General features: G+C 40.1%; 1 protein-coding gene across 1 annotated transcript in view; it reads right to left on the bottom strand.

Annotated features, from left to right (window-relative positions):
• Positions 1 to 1,962: 1,962 nt before the first annotated feature.
• Positions 1,963 to 25,728, bottom strand: part of HACD2 (3-hydroxyacyl-CoA dehydratase 2) — a 95,949-nt gene continuing 72,183 nt past the window's right edge. Inside the window, exons 5-7 of the mRNA XM_068546598.1 lie at positions 12,030 to 12,151; positions 9,901 to 10,079; positions 1,963 to 4,984 (exon numbers count right to left, since the gene is read on the bottom strand). Coding sequence (XP_068402699.1) covers positions 4,902 to 4,984; positions 9,901 to 10,079; positions 12,030 to 12,151 — 384 coding nt within the window. The 3' untranslated portion in view covers positions 1,963 to 4,901. The remainder of the gene's footprint in view (positions 4,985 to 9,900; positions 10,080 to 12,029; positions 12,152 to 25,728) is intronic.

The following is a 25,728-nucleotide window of genomic DNA, read 5'->3' as shown; positions in this document are numbered from 1 at the left end:
TAAAAAGTGTTATTTCCTGTACCCCTCCAGAATATGCTTTAAGATCGGGCTGCCTTTAATTTATATGGACAATAGAAATCTGTGACTAATTTGCTATGGTGCGCCTTTCTGCCCCTTCCGCGCCCTTGGGCCAAAGCTGTGTTCCAAACGCCTTTGACTCCCAAGGCCCCGGATCGCTTGTGAGGTGCTGCCCCCCAGCGGGACAGCCCAGCTACGACAACACGGAGGCGGAAATGGCCTTTGGGTTTTAACCAAGTCCCGCATCTGGAAATGCATCTGGATTGCTTCCACGAAAGTCAAAGATAGATGTGGAAGCGCTGCCGTTGTAATAAGTCCATGTTCTGGAATTAGTGAACAGAAAACACAATTCCCAAACATAAACAGATTTATGAAATGGGTACTAGGCGCTTAAGTACACCGCGTCTCACATTTTATTTTTGCTCATCAAGTGACTTTTAAGGTGAATTGCCTTTTTGTGGGAAAAAAGATTATTTTTGGTAATGAGACCTACCCCTGTAACAGTAAGGGGTATCGGGGTATCTCTCTAAATTTGAAAAAAAAAAAAAAAAAAGATTAGTTTCTCACATGTTTAAAATAAGTTGTTGGTCAAAAAAACCCCCACACAGCTCTCTCTTCTAACTCTGGTTCCCAGTTGCAGGCAGGGGAATGTTAATAGGTATGGCTATTTTTGGTAATAGTTGTTTAGAACAGTTTCTTCACCACTAAACTGTGTAACAACGAACCAGTCTATTTGTAATACTGGGATAAAAAAAAAATATGAGGAATTGCAAAGCTAGTCTTCATTCTTGTTAAAGGGAACAGAACAACACAGCAGTATTTTCGGAATGCTGTGTGTTAACAGTAGGTCTCCTAATTATACCAATGGTAATTCCTCAGGCTGGAGCTTATGTTAACATAGTACACATAATTGCCATAAAATATGACAATGACAAATTACAAAGCCCTGGCTGGTTTCCCATTACCACCCTAAGATTGAAAGGTGGTATTTTCTGTGTAGCCTCTACTATTAACTTTACCTCTGTTCTTCAATTTCAGTTGAAATAATTTTCTTTCTTTTCATAAATGAAAGCCTGTCTCTGAAGCAGATTAAACTCTATGTGAGGAGAGAGGTGGTTCTAACCACTGTGCTGGTAATGTCTGTGACCAGACAGCGATCAGAAAGAAAATGTTCCTCTTTGGAACAAAGACCACGGTCCTGGACAAGGGTGACAACTCTGAGAAAGAGCTGGCAGACTCAGGAGGGGGCATGTCCCTGCTGGAGGCACGCTGAGATCACCCAGAGAAATAACTAGAAAGCGACCGGCACGGGGACGCATCAGCACTTTCATTTTTGAGGTGAGGAAATCTAGGGTCTAGTACTAGCAGGTCGGAAGTGGCTGAGCTGAGTACCCTTCTCAGTGTCTTCCTGCCCACTTGTTACTGTGGACGTCGGTGTGTAAAGTAGTGCCTAGGATTGCTCTGGATTTGGAGTTGTTTTCAGGAGGAGGTACTCAACCACTTGACCAAGTACTGGTTTTACTATAAGATGAACATTGCTGGGCAACAGTATTTCCCCTCTCAACTTGCATTAGAAAAGTTAGATTAAAACACACACACACACACACTGTTAAGACAAGGGCCCTCAATCTTTTACTGATTAATTTTAAATTTTTCTTGGTCACCTATATGAGGAATCTGTCTTGTCCTTCCGCAGCCAGTTTGGAGACTGGCTTGGTAAGCTTGAAGACTGGCTGGTAGGAAGAATGACTTTTTGGAAACCTCTTAATATAATCCGTCTATTTTTCCTGTAAGTGTAGAACCATTAATGAATAGCAGAAATAGATTTTAAAATTGTAAAGAAAGAGCTGGAATCCATTAACAGAACTGAAACTCTTCCGTAATCGTACAACGCCATTCTCAGGCCAATTCAATGTGAAAAATCACTAGACTCACTGGTCAGTATTTCAAATCCAGGCAGAGCACACACCAGTTTATTTTGAAATGCAACACAGATCAGTATTTTATGAATACAACTTATTACTACATTAACATTATCAGGTAAAAACAGCTTCCAAATGCATGCATAGAAAGTTAAGCATAGTCTCTGAACTCCTTATTTCTAAATATACAAAAAATACATTTAAATTATATAATTTTAGTGAATCAAAGACTTATAAAATTACAGTTTTGGTTTTCCCAACATAGAAAAAATATAAAAATGACTATATATACGGTTGTATAATTTTTTACCCAAATTTCAAAGGAGCAGTATGTACTGATATTGTCTTATAACGTTTTATCTGAAACTCAGAATTGAAAATAATTTGCAGGTTGTACCACATCAATGCCAACCTTTTATTATAAACGAATAACCAGAAACATAAGTGGAAGTGAGGGCACAATCTCCTCACATGCCTTAACGCTACATTGTCTAAACCTTTCCTGTCGGAAGTTTGCTCCAGAGGAACATTTTCATCAGGGAGGATGTGCTTTATTCCATGACTAACTCTCCACGGTGCCTTTGATGATAGTCAGTATGTGTTAAATGAATGAACCCAACCTTAGCAAATAGAACACAGCAAGATGCGGATTAGCAGCTTGTGTCTACAAAGCACCACTGCGTACCTCAAAGAATTTTCTGCCAGAAGGTGGTACCCGAAGGGGGGGGGATCTGAAACACCCAATCAGGTGGGGGGCTGGGCAGCTGATGCCTTTGACTGTGCCCTGAAATGAAAAGAGTAAGTCTGACAAAATACCCACCAAAACACCACCTTCCTCATTCACACTTTATAAGAAGATGTGACATCTGGTGGGGTTAGATATTCTCAATTCATAAGAGAACACCACCACTTCCAAAGAGAAATGAATTCATGTTAGAGATAAAGAAACCAGTTACTGAGAGAGGTGACTGAAGGACACGGTGGCATGGCTTACTTATCTTCAACGAGCATTTTAAATGTTGATGGACAAAAATGCACACTGGGGTGGGACCCTTTTTGAGAAGGGAGTTGTTCGCTGCGTTCTTGTTGCCAAAGTTCAATTTGACGCATAACCACTATTTGTGACAGGCTGTTTTTCATAGCGACAAATTATAATAGAGAGGCCCGAATAAAACCCCCAAGCCAGCAATCCTGGAAAACCTGCATTTCTCATCCCATCTTCTACAACTATTCCAAAAACAAATGAAAAAATCTTACTCAAATTAATAATAAGGCTAATATAACCCAAATTGATTCATTTTATAGTAGAAATACATTTTGTAAAAATAAAAAGAGAAAAAGCATGAAAAATAATCTTTCCCACATATTTTGTTTATCAAATACAAGAATAGATTCTAATCTCAACACGCCCAAGTTAAGAGTGCTAAATTTAAGAGGCAGAATTTTAATGTTTAACTCAAAAATAATTTATTACACATCTACCTGCATTAAATTTTAGGCTGCATATTTTCTTCTCATTTTCATCTTAATTTTCAAGCTTCTATGAAAATAAGCATTTAAAAATTAGTTTTCCATTATGACACTTCTAATATTAGCAATTATATTTTAATTGATAATCAGTCAGTAAGCTAGACTTTTACAGATCAACCAATTAAAAAAAAAGGGGGGCGGGAAGTTTGCACAAAGAACATTCTGTGTTTAAAATCTAATGCACGTCTAAACTTGGGCTTTACATTTTTATCCAACCCTTTCTTGAAGAGCCTTAAATGCACAGTTTAGCAATTAAAGTATGGTGACATGACGTTAATTAGACAATGTCCATATGTCCAAAGTATTTCTTGGCTGATCCAAAATGTGGGAACAATACTACTTTTAGCTCATGACTGCCCAACTGGAACATTTCACTGCCTCTGGACTTACAACTTGGTGGGAATTACATAGGACCATAATTAGGAAAAGTATCCAAACAGAAGAGATGAATGAAAATGTAAAAGTCAAATAATAAGGGCATATAAGCCCATTCCTGACTGTTCTTCCAGACTCCATTTTTAGAGTAACGCCTTCCATGTGCTTTCGTTAATGGCTTCTTTACTCCTGTGCGACTAGACTGGCGTCAGGTCCCTAAGTAAGAATTGCTCTTGGCAAACACCTTACTCAGGGGTGTTCTGAGAATGGTACTGTGAAAGGTACTTGTCACTGACTAGTGACTGAGCTTTCCCTTTCTGAGAACTGTCATTTTGTTAAAATATGATTGAGGCTGAGCCCCAGATAAAGTAGCTTCTCTACAATATACACATACTTATTAAATTCAAGCACATTTCGTACTGGCAGGCAGTAATGACTCGACTGAAAACAAACAAAAGGGTTCTAGCTGTTTTCTGATTACAGGCACTATTCCAAAGTTTCACAGACATATATACATTGTATAATTCATTCACTAGATAGAGGGGAAGGTCCCAGCCATAACTTCAGAGCATTCCAGAGAACAAATGGCTTCCAGCATGCAGTCAAGCACTTTGAGAGGGAATGCTAAACACACTGCAGACTGAAACATAACTGCTGCAAGCTGGGCATTGAGTGGGCACAACTTCATTACTCAGACTGTAACGCTCAAGTATTTAGTATTACAGATCGTTATTTATCAGACACATGAAGGAAACAGGGGGATAAAAAATGCCAAATCCCTTTCCAGTGCCATCATAAATATTGGGAACTTCTGGTTGAAAGAACATGCTGAAATGGACCAGCAAGGATGTTTTACGTAACAGCTTTTGTTTTGTTTTTTATAAAATCCCAGGCCCATGTGACACTGGATTTTGGTTTTTGTTTTGTTTTGGGTTTTTTTAGTATTTTAAAAAAAGTTCTTACTTATTTTCTATGAAACGTACTGGGAACAGAAAAAGTCTGCAGCATCTTTTGTCATTGGAAAGTTTGTTTCTGGGGGTGTGCAGGAAGCAGGAATTATTCAAATTTCTTGTGTTCTTCAGCATGAGAAAGGACCTTTCTTCTCTGGTGTATCATGTGGAAGTATAACTGGGGAAAAACTGGAAAGAAAAGAAAGAATTCATTAAGGAGATGATTTAAAATCACATGTTCTATGTAAAGCACATGGACTTGAGGTCCTCTCTGACTCTCTGACCACTTTCTCTTCCAGCAACTAAGGAAGGTAACAAAGTGGGCTTGGAGAGAGAGGAAAAACACAGAGGGACTGACTTTCCCGCTTTAGCCGAGGGGGAAGGGTAGTGTGGACTGGCAATGACAGACACTACTGACACTGCCATTACCAATCAAGATGCCACAGAGCCGCCAAATAACACTCTTCACACTCTCTCATATTATCTTCACGTTGATTCTCTGATTCCCCAACAACCAGGGGAAGAATTCTAGTGATGGAGTTCTTATTCCTGTTCACAGAGGAGGAACTCGAGCCCCAGAGAGGGTGGGCGCGTGCCTGGGGTCTCACAGCAAATCACTGACAGAGTCAGGACCAGGCTCGGGGCTCCTGACTCTTAGTCTCGGCCTCTCTGTTACTGCTCTGTCATCAGGGAGGATCTCCTGCAAGTACCTCCAGAGAAAGGCTGTTCTTTGAGTGGGAAGACTGAAGAGGGGGAGGAACGCTATGACATTTGATCTGAACACCACTAAGCCGGGTTTGGATGCAGAAAAAGTCCATATGAAAAGCAAGCCCTTAGGCACGGGAGATTCTGTTCTTGGTCATTTCATAGATTACTTTAAAAAGGACTGGTTCTCAAATGAACAGGGTGGTCCTGCCTCCCTAGGGAGTATTTAGAAATGCGGGTGGGGGGAGAGTATTGAAGGGCGTAGATTACTGGCATTCGGCACAAGGGGCCAGGAATGCCAAAAGCCACAACGTATGACAGTCCCCCATGACTAAGAACGGTGTCATCCCAAATGCTTATAGTGTCCCTGCTGGGAAATGCCAGTTTAAACACCTGACCTTCACAAGGTTACTGTAAACTGGAGGTTCAAAAACCATGTGAAAAACTCCAGTGAGATGGTCTTGGCTGTACACTATCCCTCCTTCCCTTCCCAACCGCTCCAATCTCTGTTTTTTTAGACAGTAACCTGTGTTTTGGGGGAGGTAATTTCTACTACTGCCAACTCTCCTCTCACAGTTTCTTCCTTTTTAGATGGATTCCAAGTTGGCCAAATGTCAAATGATCCTCCCAAAGTACTCCAAGACATCAGTGGGTGTGTGCACATGGATCTGATACACTGCAGAGGAGGCCCCAGTGCCGAACAGGGCTGCCATCCACTCCACTCACTATTTGCAGGCAGGAAGTTATTCACAGAAAAGACCCAGCTTGTGCATAAAATTCAACAGTGAGAGAACTATTTTGGTATGAAAGCCAGAAAATTTGACAAGCTCTATAATCTAAAAACTGGAAGTAAAGATATAATTAAACCATAAGGAATGCTAATGGTAATCATTTGAACATGTGTGGCCAGTCACATTTCTACAGACCTACTTCAGTAGAGGGAAACTTTGAGGCAAGTACACTAAGGACTTCTCCACTGGCTGCATCTGTTATTACGCCGCTCGTAAGGTGGCTATAGCCCCACAGGCTCTGAGGGAGGACAGCAATCCAGAAGCCATTCATTGGGCCCTTAGTGGCAGCAAGACGGCCAAGTACGCCACCTTCATGCCCCAGGCAAGGGCCTGCTGGCTACAGAGGGTCAGGGGTCAGAACTGGAGAGCAGATATGGCCCTTTCATTTTTTTACATCTTCCAGAGGTTTCTCAGTGCCAAGAGAAAGGAATGTGTGGGGGAGGCCAGGAGAATGGGGGCACTTGGGTTGGAAATTCTCTACTGCTCTGAGAGTGACTCCCTGGTGACCAGAACTTGGGTGACACTGTCTCCATCTCAATTACCCACATGTTCACATTGAATCCAACTACAGTGGCTGAAACAATTCCAGATGCATGGCTCCTGCTTTTAACTACCCTGAAAATCTCAACCTGCCAACAGGCCGTTTAGAATTCTACCCTCTGCTCTTACAGTTCAGGACACGGAGGGTGGAGATGGCGGCTGTGCGCGTTATGTGTGTCTGGCTTGGTGTGTCGGAGTCGGGGTAGGGAGCTGTGCGTGTCGCTGGACCCACCTTCCTGTAAGGAAACGGGCTCTCTTAAGACTTGAAGGCTGAGAGCAACTGGAAATGCTCTGCTTGGGGCAAGTTTCTTCTGTTCCTCTAAAAATCAGAGGTGTGGTTATGGTTACTGACAGTGTGGAGAGTGCCCTGCTTCTTGGTGCCCTCACCCTACTCATTGTTTCTCATTTCTCTCAGCCTTTTTTTAAGGCTATAGCTAACTTTCTATAGCCTTTTTAAGGCTATAGCTAACTTTCTACAGCCTTTTTAAGGCTATAGCTAACACCTGTACAGCTAACTTTCACCAATTTGCACAAGGATGGGGGGAGGTGATGTAAACAGGACTTAGATGTCTACTGAGTCCTGCGGATACTGTACATACTCATACTGCATCTGCAGCAGAGGAGGAGAAGAGCATCTTGCAAGGGACTCCAAAGCACCTCGATATGAGAAAACTCCCAGGGCTGCGGCTCATGGGCCACACACGATATGGGCTATGTGTGCACCAATGCAACGTCAGGTCAGGACCATAGTGAAGAGGCGCTGCTTTATGTAAGATATGTATATCATTAACTTCCCATTAAAGAGGGTTAAAAGAAACGTTAAGTTGTAGAAAGGAAACCAAATTTGGTAAAGAAAGCTGCATATCAACAGCAACCTCTCCTAACTCTGCATTTTCTTCTCATAAATACCAAGTTTTGGAAAGTTGGAAATGTGCAGCCGGCTGGAATGAACTGTACAAACTGGTCTCAATATTAACAACCTAAACTACTGAAAACATTCAGGGCCATTGGCTCAGGCCAGAAGCATAGTGAGTGCCAGCAGACACAAATATGGTCTGCATGACCATCCTGAGCCGGGGTGGGGAGTTAGGGATTTGGAGGGAACCTTTTAATCCCTGTCCTTGTCCTTGTTCTACAAGAGTTAAGCTGCCTTAGAAATGAAAGAATACAGCTTTTAAACCAAGCCAAGTTCTCTTATCAAAAAGAGGCTGAGAATGGAAGAAGGGGGAAGGATTGAGGTAAAAGCAGACATCTGTTGAGAGGAGAGCGCTGCCCTACTCCCTGTAAGACAGCTGGCTCTAAGGTCTGTGTTTTCTCTCTTTTCTCTTTTAAGGCCAAGAAGGACAATCCCAGAGCACTGGGCTTGTTTTCCTTCAGGAATCCTATCATCCTATGCTTGACCAGGTCCCTTCGCTACACTGAGAGGTCAGCAGGCAGAAGCAAAAGGCTGGGCAGCACTGGTTGCCCACCAGAGCACAAAGAAGACTACGAGGTGCAGACAGACACGGGTTGCCCTGCAGAACTGTTCCTGGAATAAAGCCCCTCCTTCTCTTCAACAGACAGAAAATCTTGCAGCAACTCTGAGGTAGGGGTCCCAGATTTCTGTCAATGACGCAGCACCTTGTTATTGGTTTGATTTCACGATATTCTCCTTGCCCCTTTCCCAGTTACCCAATACAGCATCTATTGCCATTCAAAGACTTATGTTGAATTTAAATAAATCCTGTGGTGCTCCTCGGGATATCTGTTAGTCTGGGTGTGGCAAAACTGCAATTACGAATTGTTGCTCTAGAGACTGGAAATGAAACTCTAGGGGAACAAAATTAGAAAGGTGAAAAGCTCTAAGTTAATTTTTATTACTTAAATTTTTACACTCTTCCATATTTATCTTTTGTTTGAAAATCAACTACCTTTTACGTTTGAAGAGAGATGGCCTTTAGCCACCATGGTTCTAGCACCAGAGAGGAGGACTTGATCATTAATAAAGAGCAGAAAATGAATCATGTAGCAGAACTGCATCCAAGAACTTCTCCAAGATAAATGTTCACATGAAATCGGGGTGTGCTGTTTTTCTCACAATGCATGAAATGCAATTTTCCACAGGGGGACACAAACATGTCACCTATGATTGTTAGGATGATTCATTCAGTTAATGCTGTGGGCTGAAGAAAAATCCAACCCTCCAGTCTGAATTTAACCTGAGGTTTAGGGGAGAACATAGCATCTCACAGACTAAAATAAGATTCAGAGTCACAATGCCTATGGAAGTAGCTAAATGAGAAGAAACATTAACTTTACGTGTCCTTGGGTAAAACAAGATCCTTTTGGATATGTGGAAATCAATCATAGGATTGCAACTGAACATCAGAATTTGAGAAAAGGAGTAAACAACTCTTCCTCAGCAAACATGACTCATTTCAGAGAAGCCTCAAACATGGCTTTTTCTCTCTGTTAATGTGCTGATAGGCATGTTTGATTATCCATATATTTAAACCTTCAGAAGTACTATTAAAATAATTGGAAACCATCCTGAAGATAACACTATGTCCTATTCAGATGGCTTTATTTCCAAACAAATAAGAAATATAGAAAAAATAAATTAATCTATTTTTATTTTATTTGTTTCTAGTTAACTATCAATTCCTTAAAAGTGAAGTAACTATCTATTTTGATACAGTAAAAATGTAAAAATCTCTTTACAGTGTTTTTCAAATACCACAACAAGCAGTTCTCAAGAGACAGAAAAACTCAAGGTAAGGTCTTTAATGGCTTTTTTTTTTTTTGCTTTCCACTCAGTACTCTCCTCCAATAGACAGTTAACCTATCCTGGAATCCACTGTTTAAAACACACTGAGAAGGACTGCATTTTGGCAGCTGTATTGAGAAGGGTTCATCTTTATTCAATTACTACCAGAGAAAATTCCCTCTGACAGTCGGCATTCAACAAAAACCAAAGCGTTCCCAATAAATTAGATTTATGGTGTAAAAACAACCAAAGGCATTTAACTCTAGTTATTCTTGAGCCAATTTTTGAAACATAAATAAATATATGCATAAACATCTACTTACTTGGAATGTAGGAGATCATTATCAGAATTAGGAATGCGTAATAGTCAAAAGAGAAATTGTATTTGTTAGGTAAACTGATGGAGTACAGGCCAGACTGTCTGACAAAGGGCAAAGCGGCATATATTGTGAGCAATTCTCCTGACACTCCCATTGGGTACAGCACAATGAAAAGCGTGTACCTAAAACAAAACAAAATATTCATTACTGAGGTTCGAAGCCAGCTTTAGTAGAAAGATGCATCCCCACCAATAATGATTACTTGGTAGAAAGCTATGGTTTATACATTTCCCTGTTTACCCACTGCTTAAATTCAGGTTTTACAAGCCAGTTTTTGAAAAGGGCCAAAGCAAGTATGCTTCTGAATGTTCTAAAATAAAAGAAATGTGTTTGGTCAGCCTCAAAATTTGGCCTGAATAAACAACTCTTCAAAACAACTCCCTAAAATAATTGAGATGATGCCAAATATTGGTAAAGTAGGGGCACTGAGTCATGGTTCATACTGAAGGGTCCTGCCTCGTGGGGTGGGCGTGAGTTTGCGGGGGAAGGTGTTGGAGCATGGTGTCCAGGAATCCCTACAATGTACACCAAAGTCTGGTCTGTGGACTGAAAAAAACAGCACATCCAACGTGTGTATACTGCTACGACTTCTCAAATGTCTGTACGTGCTACTGTGAAAAATAAAATACATGCTAATTTTAAAAAACATTAAAAATTTTTATGATAAGCCTTTAGTCATTACATAATTTTCCAGTCAAAAAAACTACAATTACTATCACATGGGTGACTCCACACAAGTTTTTTCACTTTAAAAAAAGGAGTTCCTCAGGTTTCAAAAGCAATTCAGAGAGGTTCACCCTATGGAACTAACTGGAAGCCATTCTGAGGTATAAGTATTACTAAAGAAATCATCAGCTCAGATTTTAAAAAGCCTTCCGCTGTTTGTGGCTGACAATAAATACTGGGCTCTAAATGTCCAGGCACAGGAATTGTGCTGAGAAATCTGTGACAAAAGAAAGACACGTTCTCCACTGCTACCTTCAGCCATGCTAAGGAGGATGGTGGAAAAGGAAGACTCTCCCATGGGCCACAGAAGACAATGGACAGAAGAATCTTTCTCTAATTGTAAAATCAGGGTTTGGTCAATAAACTTTCCCTATAACCAGGATAGACAGCTTTCACAAGTCTGCCCAGCTTGGTTAGAAACTGCTATGTTTTTCCCATTCTCCCCTTTTCCTAATACAAATGTTTACTGAAAAAAAAAAGAAAAGAAAAAGGAGAAGTTCACATGCTTGAAATGTTGGAGACATTTGGTTTATGTCTCTGCTTAATCACTAAACTCATAAATTGTCTAGGAACCATCATTTTCCTTTTATGAAATGCGGAACTTTGGCCCCAAGGATAATTTTGATCCTTTGGCTTTGTCACTCCTTCCTGTCGTCATTTCTAACTCAGAAAACTGCTCACAACTGTGTCACACATTAGTTCAGATAATTAGATGAACTATCAGCCTTTTACACAATTCATAACAAATATTACTGCTAAAAATAATCAAAGCAAACTAAACCGATAATATGCTAAAACTGCCATGTAACATTTGTTATTAATTAAAAAGTAATTTAAGAGTTATCTTGTTGGCAAAATTGAGACAAGAATTGGACTTAGTCCAAAATCCATCAAAATGGCAGAAGTTTATCAGTAAAATTTTCTATGGACAAAAAAGGGATGGCACATCAAATCTCTTTTGAATAATTTAACTGAAAAGAATTGCTCCCAAGGAAATAAGTAGAGATAAAAAATTTTAAAGTGTTTCTATTAATCAAAGTTATGTACAGTCACTTATTCTGATGAAATCTATAGACCAGATTTCTACCTAACCCGTCTCACACAATTTCATATTTATTTACTTATTTATTTATTGGCCACGCCACGCAGGTTGCAGGATCCTAGTTCCCCGACCAGGGATCAAACCCAGGCCCGCAGCAGTGAAAGTACCAAGTCCTAACCACTGAACCACCAGGGAATTCTCACAATTTTATTTTTAGAAAGAAAAAATAGTATTTAGGCAATAAAGGAAAAATACAGTGATAGATCACTTCAAAAGTTAGTCTTCATTCCCTGTACTTCTTTACCTGGCCCATTTGATGAGGTAAGGCAGATGGTTTAATAGACTGAATGTATAAAAGGAGTAACGGATAATTTCTGTGATCGTCCAGGCAATAACAAACAGGAGGACACTGTCTTCACTCTGTACCTATAGGAAAAGGAAGACAAAAGCAAAAGCAAACACATAAAACATCTTAACAAAGAAGCACTCACCATGTGGGGAGCCGAGTCCCTCACCCCACTTACAGAGCTGGTTGGGTTGAAGAAGTCGACACAGCCCCTGGGGTCTTTATCCTCAATGGCCATAGCACAGCACAGAAAGAGCTTGCCACATAAAGGAACACATGCATGCCTATGACAACAATCGTGTAGAGCCAAGTGAGAAGGAATTCGGCTTACTGATGAGTAAGAGAGACAGGGAGGGGGAATTATATGAGCTGCAGCACACAGGGAGAAACAAACACGATGAGTGAGTTTCTGCATGTTCGTTTGCTGACCTGATGTGGAGAATGTGAACTGGCGTTAGTGGGAGCCAAGAATGGTGAGGTAAGACGGCAGAAGGGTGAAGTGGTGGAAACCTTGGGTTCCATTAACAAGAATTTTAATTTGATTTGCATGACAACTCGGAATCCAAGGAAGTTTCAAAGAAGGGCAATATAATGATTAAAACACAACTGAAGCTAATTCCCTGGGCAGGATGAATTCACATGAGGGAGGCTGGAGACCATCTAAGAGGCAGGGCCCATTTATTCTCTCCCACTGGTGACTTCTGCCCCCAGATGAGGCCTGGTTTAACTCAAGGATTACAGAAGCTTCAATGCTGATCACAGGAGGTGGTTAAAGCCAGAAGAGCTTTGGAACACTTAGCCTCCTCTGAAGTTGTCTTCATGCTGAAAAAAACAATATACTTTTTTTTAAAACTTTTTAAAAAATTAATTAATTAATCAATTAATTTATTTTGGCACGCTGGGTCTTCGTTGTGGTGTGCGGGCTTCTCTAGTTGTGGTGCACGGGCTCAGTAGTTGCGGCATGTGGGCTCTCTAGTTGTGGCATGTGGCATCTCAGTTCCCCGATCAGGGATGGAACCTGGGCCCCCTGCATTGGGAGTGTGGAGTCTCAACCACTGGACCACCAGGGAAGTCCCCAAAACAATATATTTTAAAAAGAGCTCCTTATGTATGTTTTTTTAGGGGATGTTCTCACTAGATACCTTAGACTGCAAATCTTGCATGAAAATTTATTACCGTGGTATTAACTTACAGCACCCCCTCTTCCCACCCCAGCTAGGTTATGATGATCCTTGGCACTTGGAAACCAATAATAAGAAACAACCTTGCACACCAATTCACTTCTATTTTCTTACATCCGAAAAGAGCAGTTAGAGAGTTGGATGTGAATAAGAAATTCCACTGAGGAAATCAAACAAATTTCAGTTACAAGATGGATCCTCTCTGTCTTACTCCTAACATCGAATACAACAAAGGTATGGCATTCGAACCTTAACTTCTGCTTCTCTGCATTTGCAATGTTAATTTAGCACTTACATTCTTCCTCAGAAAGTGTACATGGAGCGATCCACCTACACAATGAAATAAGTAGTCATTTACATACCTATTAACTAAATTGCTCTCACAAAGAATTTCATAAATCCACAGTTACTACTCTCTAAAAATAATAAGAATTTTATACTGTCAAGAGCAAGAGTACTTTCTGTTTTCCTGGCACTCTTATATTAGCCAAAGTAAAGCAAAAGCTAAAGCCCTCTAAAGCTTTCATGCTTCATTTTTCAGTCTGTCCCCAAATCCTTGCTTAAAACCCATCTATACTAAAATATAATTTCAGAGCACACTTTGCTTTTTGATAGACTTTGTAATCCTCCTCATCTTAAGGAGATATGTTTTTACAGCTATGGGCTGAAGCCTTCCTTAAAGACCTTTGGGTTAAACAGGAAGTTCTTCTAATATTCTGCATTGTAATCGTCTTGAAAGCAGGGAGCGTGTTTTATTCACTTTTGATTCCCAAAAGCATTTTGCGCTTTGCACAAGTAGGAGCTCAATAGATATTGGTAAGGCAAAACAATTCAATCAATCATAATCAGTTGCCTGCTTTTTGATACCTGATATTAGTTTCTACATAGTCTTAGAGGCCTTCAAATAAGGGAAAAGCAAACAAACAAGCCCCCCCCCCCCCCCCCCGACTCTGATCCAGCCTGCAGGTTATTTGATTCACCACCCCCCTCCCCCCACCCCATTAGACTTTAACCAAAAGAACTGTAACAAACTCAGACTCAGGATGAATGTGAAAACAGTCTGTTCCCAGAATCCAGCTGTGAAGACCATGTCACAATTTTAAGAAGACTAAGGATGGGGAAAATGATCATTCTGTACAAATGATATCTTCAGATCGATAGGAAGTACAACATGTTATTAAGAAGGGGCTCACATAAAGTCAGAGATCAAGCTTATCTAATCTGCAGATAATTATCCAATAACACAAAATAGGGGTAGAATGGAATGAGTTAAAACCAGTAAGATCAATGAGCAGGTTTGGGCTAGGTTGACCAAAAATGTCTTGAAGCCATGTCTCAAAGCTGCATGTTCACAATCATGGCACAAACGGGGGAATGGGCCGGGGGCAGCCTGGCTGACCAGGAAATCTTCCTTTGCCTGGTGCGGTGAGCTGCGTGTTGGACCCTCCACACTGTAGACAGCAGGTTTCAGCCCCCTGCTCTACAAACCGAGAGGAGGCATGGGGAGTGGGTGGCTTGTGTCATTTAGCCAAGGGAGTTTACATAGAAATTCAAGCTGGAGAAACAAATGGGCGCAAGAGAAAAACCTTTACACACAAATAGCATCATCTGTTTGACTTTAAAAGGCTCAGGGAGTATCAGTACATGAAAAGCTGTCATTTTTATTACATTCAAAGAAAAACAAATGGTGCCACATAAGAAAATCACTATTGTAGAAACCCTATTCTTCTTAGCATTTTGGAACCTACTGCTTACCACTCTGGTTATTTCAAAGAAATCCCCTGATCATGCTTTCTCTGGTAGGTGTGCTTTCCTCTTCTTGGTACCCTTTTCATTTGTGAAGAGAAGAGATTTTGGTAAAATCTCGGCGGTGAGCACTAGAGTCTGCTCTTGGCAGAGCTGTGAAGAGCGTGTTTACCTCGGCCTCCTCTGGCTGCCATAATAAAACACCATAGTCTAGGTGGCTCCAACAGCAGAAGTGTACTTTCTCGCAGTTTCAGAAGTCCGAGCTCAGGGTGCCAGCATGTTTGCTTCCTTGTGAGGACCCTCTTCCCGACTTGCAGCTGGCTGCTTTATCACCACATTCTCACATGGAACGTGAGAGAGAGAGAGAGGAAGTTCTCTCTAAAAATATGTAAAAGGTATCATGTGCAAGGATATTAGTGCCTTATAGGCATGAATCTCATCGTGAAGATCCCACCCTCATGACCTCATCTAAACCTAACCACCTACCAAACGTCCCACCTCCAAATACCATAACACTGGGGGGCTTAGGGTTTCCACATATGAATTTTGGGGGACACAATTCAGTCCACAGCGTCATTTCAGACCAGGTGTTGGCAAACTTTTCCTGAAAAGGGCTAAATAGCAAATATTTTAGGCTTTGTGCCATATGCGGCCTTAGTCAGATATTCTTTTTTGTTGTTTTTTTACACCCTTTAAAAAATGTAAAAACCATCACAAATTGCAGGCTACATGTAGCCCACAAGTCAGCCCTGTTTTAGATCCATTTGACCCCCCCAACTTTCCCTGTCTGTTAACCTCTACAAATATCATTCTTCAGCCTTCCTTTGGCAGACTCTGCGTGTGTGTGTGTGTGTGTGTGTGTGTGTGTGTTGTGTTTTGCTGGGGGGTGGGGGAGGCACTATATCTATAACCAATGGACGCTATGGAAAAAGGAAGTAGTCTTAAAAGAATACATATAGGCAAGTTTTTCGTGTTATGTCATCTTAAAATCTTAGTAATCTCCTTATGTTTGTGATAAAATATACATAACTTAAAATTTACCATTTTAATCATTTTTAAGTGTATATTTCAGTGGCATTAAGTACATTCACCATGCTGTGCAACTATCACCACTATCCATTTCCAAACTTTTTCATCATCCCAAACAAACTCTGTACCCATTAAATAATCTCTCTCCATTTCTCCCTCCCTCTAGCCCCTGGTAACCACTACTCTACTTTTAGTCTTTAAGAACTTGCTCATCTCACCACACTGTAAATCAACTACACTTCAATTAAAAAAAAAAAAAAAGAACTTGCTCATTCTAGGTACCTCAATTAAATGGAATCATGCAATATGTGTCCTTCTGTGTGTGGCTTCTTTCATTTAGCATAACGTTTTCAAGGTTTATCCATGTTGTAGCACGTATCAGAATTTCCCTCCTTTTAAAGGTTGAATATTATATTGTATGTAAATACCACATTTTGTTTACTGATTCAACTATTGATGAACATTTGCATTGCTTCCACCTTCTGGCTATTGGAATAATGCTGCTGTGAACATGCGTGTACAAATATCTATTTGAGTACCTGTTTTCAATTCTTTTGGGTATACCTAGGAGTAGAATTGTTAGATCATATGGTAATTCAATGTTTAGCTTTTTGAGGAACTACCAAACTGTTTTCCACATTGGCTGCACCATTTTACATTCCTACCAACTGTGCAAAAAGGTTCCAATTTCTTCACATCTTCACCAACACTTGTTATTTTCCTTTTTTCTTCCTGACAGTAGCATCCTATTGAGTATGAAGTGGCATCTCGTCATGGTTTTGATATGCATTTCCCTAATGACTAGAGATGTCGAGCATTTTTTCATGTGCTTGTTGGTCATATGTGTATCTTCTTTTGAGAAATGTCTTTTGCCCATTTTTAATTTGGGGGGGGAATAACCTCTTTTTAGTAATTATGATCACAATAGCAGTAAAAATAATTATACCTAATAGTTACTGAACTCATACTATCTACCAAGCACATAAAAATGTGCCAAGCACATTTTTAACATATATTATCTCTTCGAATCCCCATTTTACAGATGAGGAAAGTGAGGTTTACAGAAGTTGAATCCAGGTCTTGTCCCAAAACTCTGAACAGTTCTGACTTGTCTTCTTGGGCTTTAGACATACACACACACTCCCCTGTTGCTGTGGGGAGAACATCTCTCTTGCAGTTGAGGATGGGGAGGTGAGGGAGAGACATAGAGATGGTAGGTGTAAGAGATGGCTAGTGTGGTTGGAAAATCAGTTACATGTTGTAAATGAGTAAACTGAGCAAATAAATCAATGTATTAAAAAATGGACTTCTCGCTGTTGGAATAGGTATTTACAAACATGGAAGGGAGAATGCTAGAAAGAACACCAAGATGTTGAATTGTAATTGGAGGAATCGGTATGAGCTCATGATTTTATGCATGTGTGTGTGTGTGTATACACACACACACATACAGCGATGTAAATGCTTTTAGATATACATGTGTATGAGTATATACGCATGTGGATGTATTGATACATGTATGTATATAGTAGCTTTCTCTACTGAGAGGACCAAGAAGCAATAACATCCCAGTAGCGAGAAGCACCTCAACTACCAGATCTTGGTTCCTAAATACCCCATCCTCCACTAAAAGGAACCAGGTTCCTTGGCATAATGGCTGATTCCAGGGCTGGGGCAGGGAAAGTACAAGATGATTCTGGAAATCTTTTTGTCAGAAAGTAAGGAAATGCTCAAATAATGATGAAGACAAGTCAAAAGGACAAGGAAGAAAGGGTTCCCGCTGACCAAATCACAGACAATTTTAGCATCAAAGTAAATAACAGATTACAATCCACTGGATTACATAGGAATTCACAAGTCCAAACTGATATAAATAAAATAAATAAATGAATAAATGAGAGAAAGGGAAAGCTATTCCTTACAGTAGGATGCCAACTAATACATGGAAAAAAATGACAGAAGTAGAGAATCCCATTTGGTAACCATCACAGAGATGGCTGATAGAGACCAGGAATCATTCCCGAAAAATACTGATCAATAAAACGGGGAAAATGGTGACTTGAAGGTGGAGAAAGCTGGCAGGCACCAACAGAAGCAGGTGATTGAGGTCAACATCACCAGGGGTGGGATGGGTATAGTCATGGTGCTGCCACCTCATGTGATACCCTGAGAAGAGCATGGCACCATTTCTCTGGTATTTCTGCCAAGAATGCATGGCTTGAACTGGTTATGAGGGAACACTGGATGGATGTAGGCTGAGGGTCACCCTAGGGAAATTAAGGCCTATACTCTTTAAAACTGTTAAGGACATGAGAGACAGATCAGGACTTCTTAGTCTTAGACTGATGGGTCTAAAGAGACCTGACAACTCATTGTATATATGGCAACAACCATGTTTCTCCTTTCCCTGTGTATCCTGGTGCTTAGCACAATACCTGGAGCATAGAAGATACTTAGTAAAGATGTGCCATCCAGAAAGGGAAAAAAAAGGACACTGTTTAGACAGATAGTGAAATCTGAATGAGGCCTGTGGATGGGATGATAGTATTGTATCAGTTTTGCTTTCCAGACTGGAGGGTTGTTATGCAGGTGATGTAGGAGAGTGTCTGAAACATGTACTTGGGTGACAGGACATCACGTACAGCTTGCTCTCAAGGTTCAGAAAAAAACGAATGATAACGGATAGATAAATACAGAGGAACAGGTGATAGGAATGGGAACAAATGTAGTAAAATGTCAGTAGTCGGGGAATCTGAATGAAGGAAACATGAGAGTTCTTCGTACTGTTCTAGTTCAAATTTTCTGTAAATTTGAAATTACGTCTAAAGAAATTATTTTAAAATATCACCTGAGAACTAAGTAACCACTTTGGGGACATAATTAGAAGCAAACAATATCATCTGGTTTCTATAAGTTGCTTTTGATATGAAGCCTCTAAATCTGCTGGAAGAGGCGGGCTACATAACCATAAAAGAAGATATAAGGACATTTATAACAAAAACTACCAATAAGAGCACACTTGAGAAGGAACAACAGGTTTAATGCTGACCCTAAATTTGTATTGGCATTACTATTGTCTTACACTGTAAGTACCCCAAGGGCAGGTCCAAAAACTCGCTTTGAAAAGGGGTTAGCTTACTTAAAAAGCAAAATCAGACTTTCAATAAATGCTTTAGATTAGGATAATAATGATGATTAAGATAATGATAACTCCCATTTAGCAGGGCTAATTATTCCTTAAGTATGGTAAAAGTAATTATGTCTAAATTTTCACCAGCTAACTGTGAAACCATTTTAATAAGTATGAAAGAATTCATTCCTATGTGAAGTCAATTATATCTCTGTTTTAAAAGTCAATTATATCTCTGCTTCAGGACATAGAAAAGAATTCAACGCAGTTGTGTAGAAATTTGTCACTAAAATTTTCGGAAGAGATTAGGTTACATTATAGCTAATTACATATGTAGCTAACATTTATTGAGCACTTACTAAGTGCCAGACACTGCTCTAAATGCTTTATATGTATTAACATATTGCATCCCCAAGACCACCCCATGAGGAGGAACAACAGGGCCTGGGAGACTAGAACAGCTCCTTAGGAGCTGAAACAGCGGGGCAGCTGAAGTGTGACGTGGTGCCAGCACCCTGTCTTTCCTGCCTTGTCAGTTATCCCACTCTACCGTACTGCTCAGTTCTGCTCCTGAGCAAGCCCTGTAAGGGCGGCACCTGTGATTTCTCCTTCCCATGCATCCTAGTGCTTAGCACAATACCAGAGCAGAGAAGGTACTGAATGAGTATTCTGACCCATCTGCAGCCTGGCCTGCAAGTTCTCTGCCTTGGTTGGAACAGCCTTGGGTGAGGAGGGCAGCTCCCCAGGGAGGGTGAGGCCACAGGGCTGCTGCCTGGATGGTGACATCAGCAGAAGGTTTGGGCTGGGGCACCGGACAATTCTGATGACAATCCTGGTCCTTTCCATAACTTTCTGAAGCTTTTTTGAATAAAAATGTAACTCACTTAGTTATCTGCTTAAAAGGAATGTCATCCTTGATAAGAAATTGAAATGTAATAAATATTGACATGTGGTGGTTTAAAAAAAAATGATGTCTGGATTAGCATTAGTCTTTTCACATGGCAATTTCATGTGTAAAGTGTCCTTCATGATTTAGTGTTTATTAAAAATCCATGATAGGGTACCTGGTAAACAAACCAGAAAATAATATTCCTTTTCTACGGAAAATGCGAGCTATGTATTAATATTCTTCCACTTTAAAGGAGAAAAAAATGTGCATCTACATAGATTTTTCTTAACCTACAATGACAAAGGGAACTGGTTAAAAAATTATTTCCATTACAACACAATAACTAAGGACTAATTTTTGATATGGATGATGACCTAGTTAAACGTTTTGGCCTACGAAAACAAGTCTTGGTCATGAAATTAACTTTTCTCAACATGCAATGAGAAAAATGTATAAGCATGTGGTAAACAAGCAACGCATGATCAATTCTATATTTATGACAGACATGCAGGTCTGAATGCTAATATGTTCCCATTAGTCCAACTTTAATGCTACTATCTGCTCAGCCCATTTCCTGGGAAACATGAAGGAAGAGTGGCAGGTTCCTACAACTAGCCTCTTCTCCAATCATTGCAACTCTTGAATTAAACAGACCTCCAGGCTTCCAGGCTACATATCCTTATCTCTCCCAGCCTCAGCTTCCTCATATGGAAACTGAGGTAATATTTGCCTTTGCACGGTTGACGTGAGGTCAGAAAAACCTATCAAATGCTTAGTAAAATGCTAGCCATTTAATACACAGCAGTTATTACTATTATTCCATGAAAGAAAAATTCAATTCAACAAGTCTGTATTAAGTTTCTACTATCTACGCTAGCCACTGCTGGGACCCAGTACAGGTTGGTGGCTGCCTCTTAGGCTTAATTAATTACCAAGATAATATTTTGTTTGTTGTTGTTTTGCTTTCTGTTGTTAAGTGTTAAAGGCATTAGCCTGTACCAACTCTGGGATGTCTAAGGATCTCACCAGCTGCTAGCCTTTCCCAATGTTCTTCCTGAGTTCTGTTTGATTTTCTCACCTCCAAAGAGCACATTATTAACTGAAAAGTTTTCATGCAACTATTTCCTTCAACCAAACTCAAGCACAAGGACTGCATCAGAATGGGGTCATAATTAGTCCCACCTTGATCATATATACCCAATACAGTCTAAGTATTCTATGAAGCAACAGTCCTTTAACTACAGCAAGACAGCCCGAGAACAATATTCCCAGCAGTAGGTTACTGTGGCCCCGTAGAGAGAGCTGGGGCATACTCACTCCACCGTCTCTCCCAGACCTCTAGATGTATCATGCTAGTGTGCCTACCCAACACTCTAGAGGGGACAGGATTGATCATTGTCAGAAATGTAACTGACATGGTCAAAAGAACATGAAATTGGCAATATACACTGTGAAATGTCAAGGTTCTTTTGTTCCAGGATGGTTTAAGAATTGCAAAAATGTCAGTAAGACAGAAAATAAAAACAAAGGCCCCAATGAAAACAAACAAACAAAAAAACCCCCAAAGGCTATGAATACCATCTCCTGGAGCATAAATATTAAAACAATGTCCCATGATCCTGGTCCACAGATATTCTGAGTTTGTACAGTGCTTTAAAAAATAGTTGAGCCAGTTTTTTAAGTTAGAGATTTCACATTAAAAAAAAAATCTGTATTTCTGCTTTTTCTTAAAGGAGCGGCTGCATAACACTCGATTGATTTGCCAGTCACTAGCTGAGGTGAGCACGGCCTTTCTTCTGAGATGACGTACACCCTCTAGTCATCATATTCTCCTTGAACTTTCTTTTAACACCCACCTGTGGGACAGACATCTGGTGCCAACTGATAAGCTCTGCTACAGATGGCAAAGTGCTACGCAAATGTAACATGACTATTTGAAAAACTCTAAAGTTTTAAAAACTATTAAGTAGTATATAAAAACTTGGTTAATCTGATTAGTTTTTACACTTGAAGCTCTCAACATACACTTCTTTGAAGCAGTAACCTCAATAAAAGATTCCCTAAACTTGATCTAAAAAGACAGCACCAATGCAGAAGGCAAAAGAGATGCATGATTATCGAGTTTTTGGTTATCCTGGTAATTTTTTTGCCAGAGCAAAATATAGTAAAGGGGAGAAGATGCAATACAAACGATTATGGCAGCAACTTAAAGAAAAGACAAGTTAAGAGTCTTTAATGCATCAAGCCTAATAATTAGTCTCCTCCCTCCCTTCCAAATGCAAGCATACCCTCAGCATGCTTCCACACACAACCACACATGTGTATCAAGTCACGTCTTACAAATTCCCATAGCGCACCAGGGTCACTTCAGACTTGAAAAGGGTCCTCTCTCTGGAAAATGCAAACGACTTAGTAATATGCTTTATTTTATCCATGATGCATCACAGCTTTTAAATGAGAGCTTCTTGACTATATAGGGCTTCTTGATACGGGTAGGTAAAAAACGTTATTGAACCCTCTTTCCAGAAGCAATATAAATACATTTCATATATACTTCACAGGAGCAGGGGGATAGGGATAATTTCTTCGGGTTCCCCTGTCATCTTCAAGATTCCCACTGAGACCAGTTACCTGCTGCATTCACCGTGCAGGTCAACTGTCAGGAGACTGAATGTACTGGTATTCTTGTCAATTTATGTATTTTTAATTAAGTTATCTGATTCTCCATATTTATGCTGAAAATACAGTTATACTGAAAAAGCTACAGCATATAAAGGACCAATTTGGCAAAGGAGCAGATAATTTAAGAGACAGTTCCTCCTCCTACATATTAAAAAAGTTTTCCAATGAATATTTATCAATGCTTTAAAAATGCCACTCATTGTACCGTGGAGCACACCTGTGTAAAAGCAGTTTATAGCTAATAATTTTTAACTTTCCTTGACTTTGCTGACATATTTTAGCAATGCTCACGATGTATGCCACCAGCTCAACTTTACAGTGTGAAATGAGAATCTCTGAGCTCATTGGGATAATAATGTTGACTACATTTCTATGGTATCTTTGAACTCAAATAGGAGAGAAAGGGCCTGGGAAATGGTTTTCAACAAAGGCAAACGTGGGACATGCTATCATGGTGAATCCACTGCAAAGGCCAAACTGCAGGTCTCTGAAAGGTAGGGTCTATATGGCCTCCTGCCTAACCAGTTAATCAACTGCTACCTCTGCAAAAGATGAGAATACCATCCACACTGTTTCCCACACCTGCAATCAGGATTTTTATGACAATTTAATCTAGAGTACTAAACAAAAAATCCCCAGATTTAAAGAACACAGCATACCAAGTATACCATGTAAATTTCCTTTGGCTACTTTTTTTTTTTCTTTTTTAAATCACACAGTCGTGCACATATGAGATAAAATATATGGAACCTAATTGACTGAAATAAAGAGAATGGTAAATAATATTACACTGAACAACTACAGCTACACTGTCCGATACGGTAAACTCCAGTCACATGTGGCTATTTAAAATTAAATTACATTAAAATTCAGTTCCTCATTCACTCTAACTTCATTTCAAGGGTTCAATATGTGTTCACATACAACTAGTAGCTACTATATTGAACAGCACAGACAGAACACTTCTGCCATTACCAAAAGTTCCTTTGTACAGTCCTGGGATAGAGGAAATATCCAAAAGAAAAATGTTGGTAACCAACATGTTTCTATCACTATATGGGACCAAAAAGTTACCCTTTTTGGCTTGAAATAAACATCTGAATTCACTTCACTTTCAAACCATGGATGAAAACTGGTCTGAGTGTCAAATTCACTTATTGGTAGCTCTCCACTGACAGTACAACTTGACAGCACACGTCTATGACACAGGCTTACTTCCCTGCATTATTTATTCTTCAACTCAAGCTGATGACATATACCCAAAGCTGAAACCACTTAGGCTCCAGGCCTGTAAATCCCATCTCAGGTGCTTCTTTGGGAAACCACTATTTTACACGCAAGGTAACCTTTTTTTTTTTTCTTCCATCATTCTCATTCCTATTCCATGACAGTTTCCTAGTGCCAAAAGTCAAACACCTTTGTTAATCTCAGGACTCCAAGTGTCCAGATTTGGCTCTAAACAGGCTTCCTACTATTTCTAAGTAGCAGCAATTACATATATTAAGATACTACCCAACAGTATGAAAATGTCTTATGCTTGAAGAGGATGCATTCCAACAATGAGCTTCTGTGTCAGAAATTTCATTATCAGAAATAGAAGGAAAAAAAACTAGGAGGAAAGTAGAAGACACCACTGACACATCCAGAACATCAATTAAATGAGGGAGAAGGGTTTTAGCATAATATTTTAAAAGACTAACTGAACTGTAAATGCACTGGGAAACCCAAGATCTGGAAGTTCTGGGGCGGAGGGAAAGGAAGAAGCCAATAGTGCTCAGGCCTGAAATGCCTGGCCACCTGCAAGGCAGTCTGGACCGGGCAGGCTGGGGCAGGTCTGGCTTTGAGTCCCCGAGGAACCTCACAGAGTGGGGCACTTTCCTTTGGAGCTGACAGGTCAGGCCCTGGCCCTTCCTGCCCTGAGTGACATTCCCCCAAATGAAGATAACTGTGCAATCTTCCAGGGAATTTGTCTGGTTTAACTACTCCCTCTCGTGCCAGAATTGAGGAATGGGAATGGATGCTGTCAGATTTAGCCCTTGGGGTAAGAAAGCAAAAGAAAAGGTCCCGAGAGGCTTCAAGTGTGAGGGTGTTTGTGGGGCAGGGACACCAATGGAGGAGGGTGCAGTGGAGGAGAGATGAGAGGAGAAAAAGATTAACATTAAACACAAATGAAACTGATTTCCTGATTTTGTTGGGCCTGGAACCTATTCAACTATTAACTGACAAAGGGGGCTATATTCTTGTAGGATGTGGTGGTAACACTCACTTGCACGGTTTAAGATGTTTTATTTTATTTTAAACACAACTGACTTAATTATCAAAGAACAGAGTATAATACATTTTGAACAAAGGAGTGCCCCTGGAGTTTCCCAAGGACTACAAAAGAACTAAGACAATGGGAGAAAGATGCAACGTGGAACATCAGAAGTGAACCTACGCTGAACCCAAAGGGATCTAGATATTTTGCAATATTTTGAAATAAAATTTTTATACACGGTTCAAGAAAATGTTGGAAAGGGACAGAAAAACATGGAGAGAAAAACAGACAACCTGATTTTGCCAAAATCACCTACGCTAAATATATTCAATGTCAAAGTGAACCATCCAGCCTTGAGAAAAGTAACACTATCTTTAAGTGTCCATTATTAACAGATGCGGAAGTGGCATTAAAGTACTGCTACATCTGTCTTGGAGTTGTCTAAAGTCTGACAGTGTCTGATTAACGATCAAATAATGAGGTTTTCTACCTTTAGGAGAGGTGCTAATTTTAAAAGTGAAGGTGATGCAAATCCACCTACAGAAATCTTTAAAATAGAAAGGAAGGGAATAGATGGAGTAGGGTGGAGAACTTTAGACATTCAGCACTCAAGGGGCCAAAAGATACTGAATGTACCCCAATGTCCTTTGCTAACTGAGATGGAACGTCACTGTGGAAATGGCCTGGGCTAGAAGACAGTGGCGTGGCTGCTGGTCCAAGCACAGTACCCAAGGAGGGAACAA

This window comes from Eschrichtius robustus, chromosome 6 (assembly GCF_028021215.1).
Source record: "Eschrichtius robustus isolate mEscRob2 chromosome 6, mEscRob2.pri, whole genome shotgun sequence".
Classification (NCBI taxonomy): Eukaryota; Metazoa; Chordata; class Mammalia; order Artiodactyla; family Eschrichtiidae; genus Eschrichtius; species Eschrichtius robustus.
Note: the sequence above shows the minus strand (reverse complement) of the source record. Positions and strands in the feature narration are given on the sequence as shown.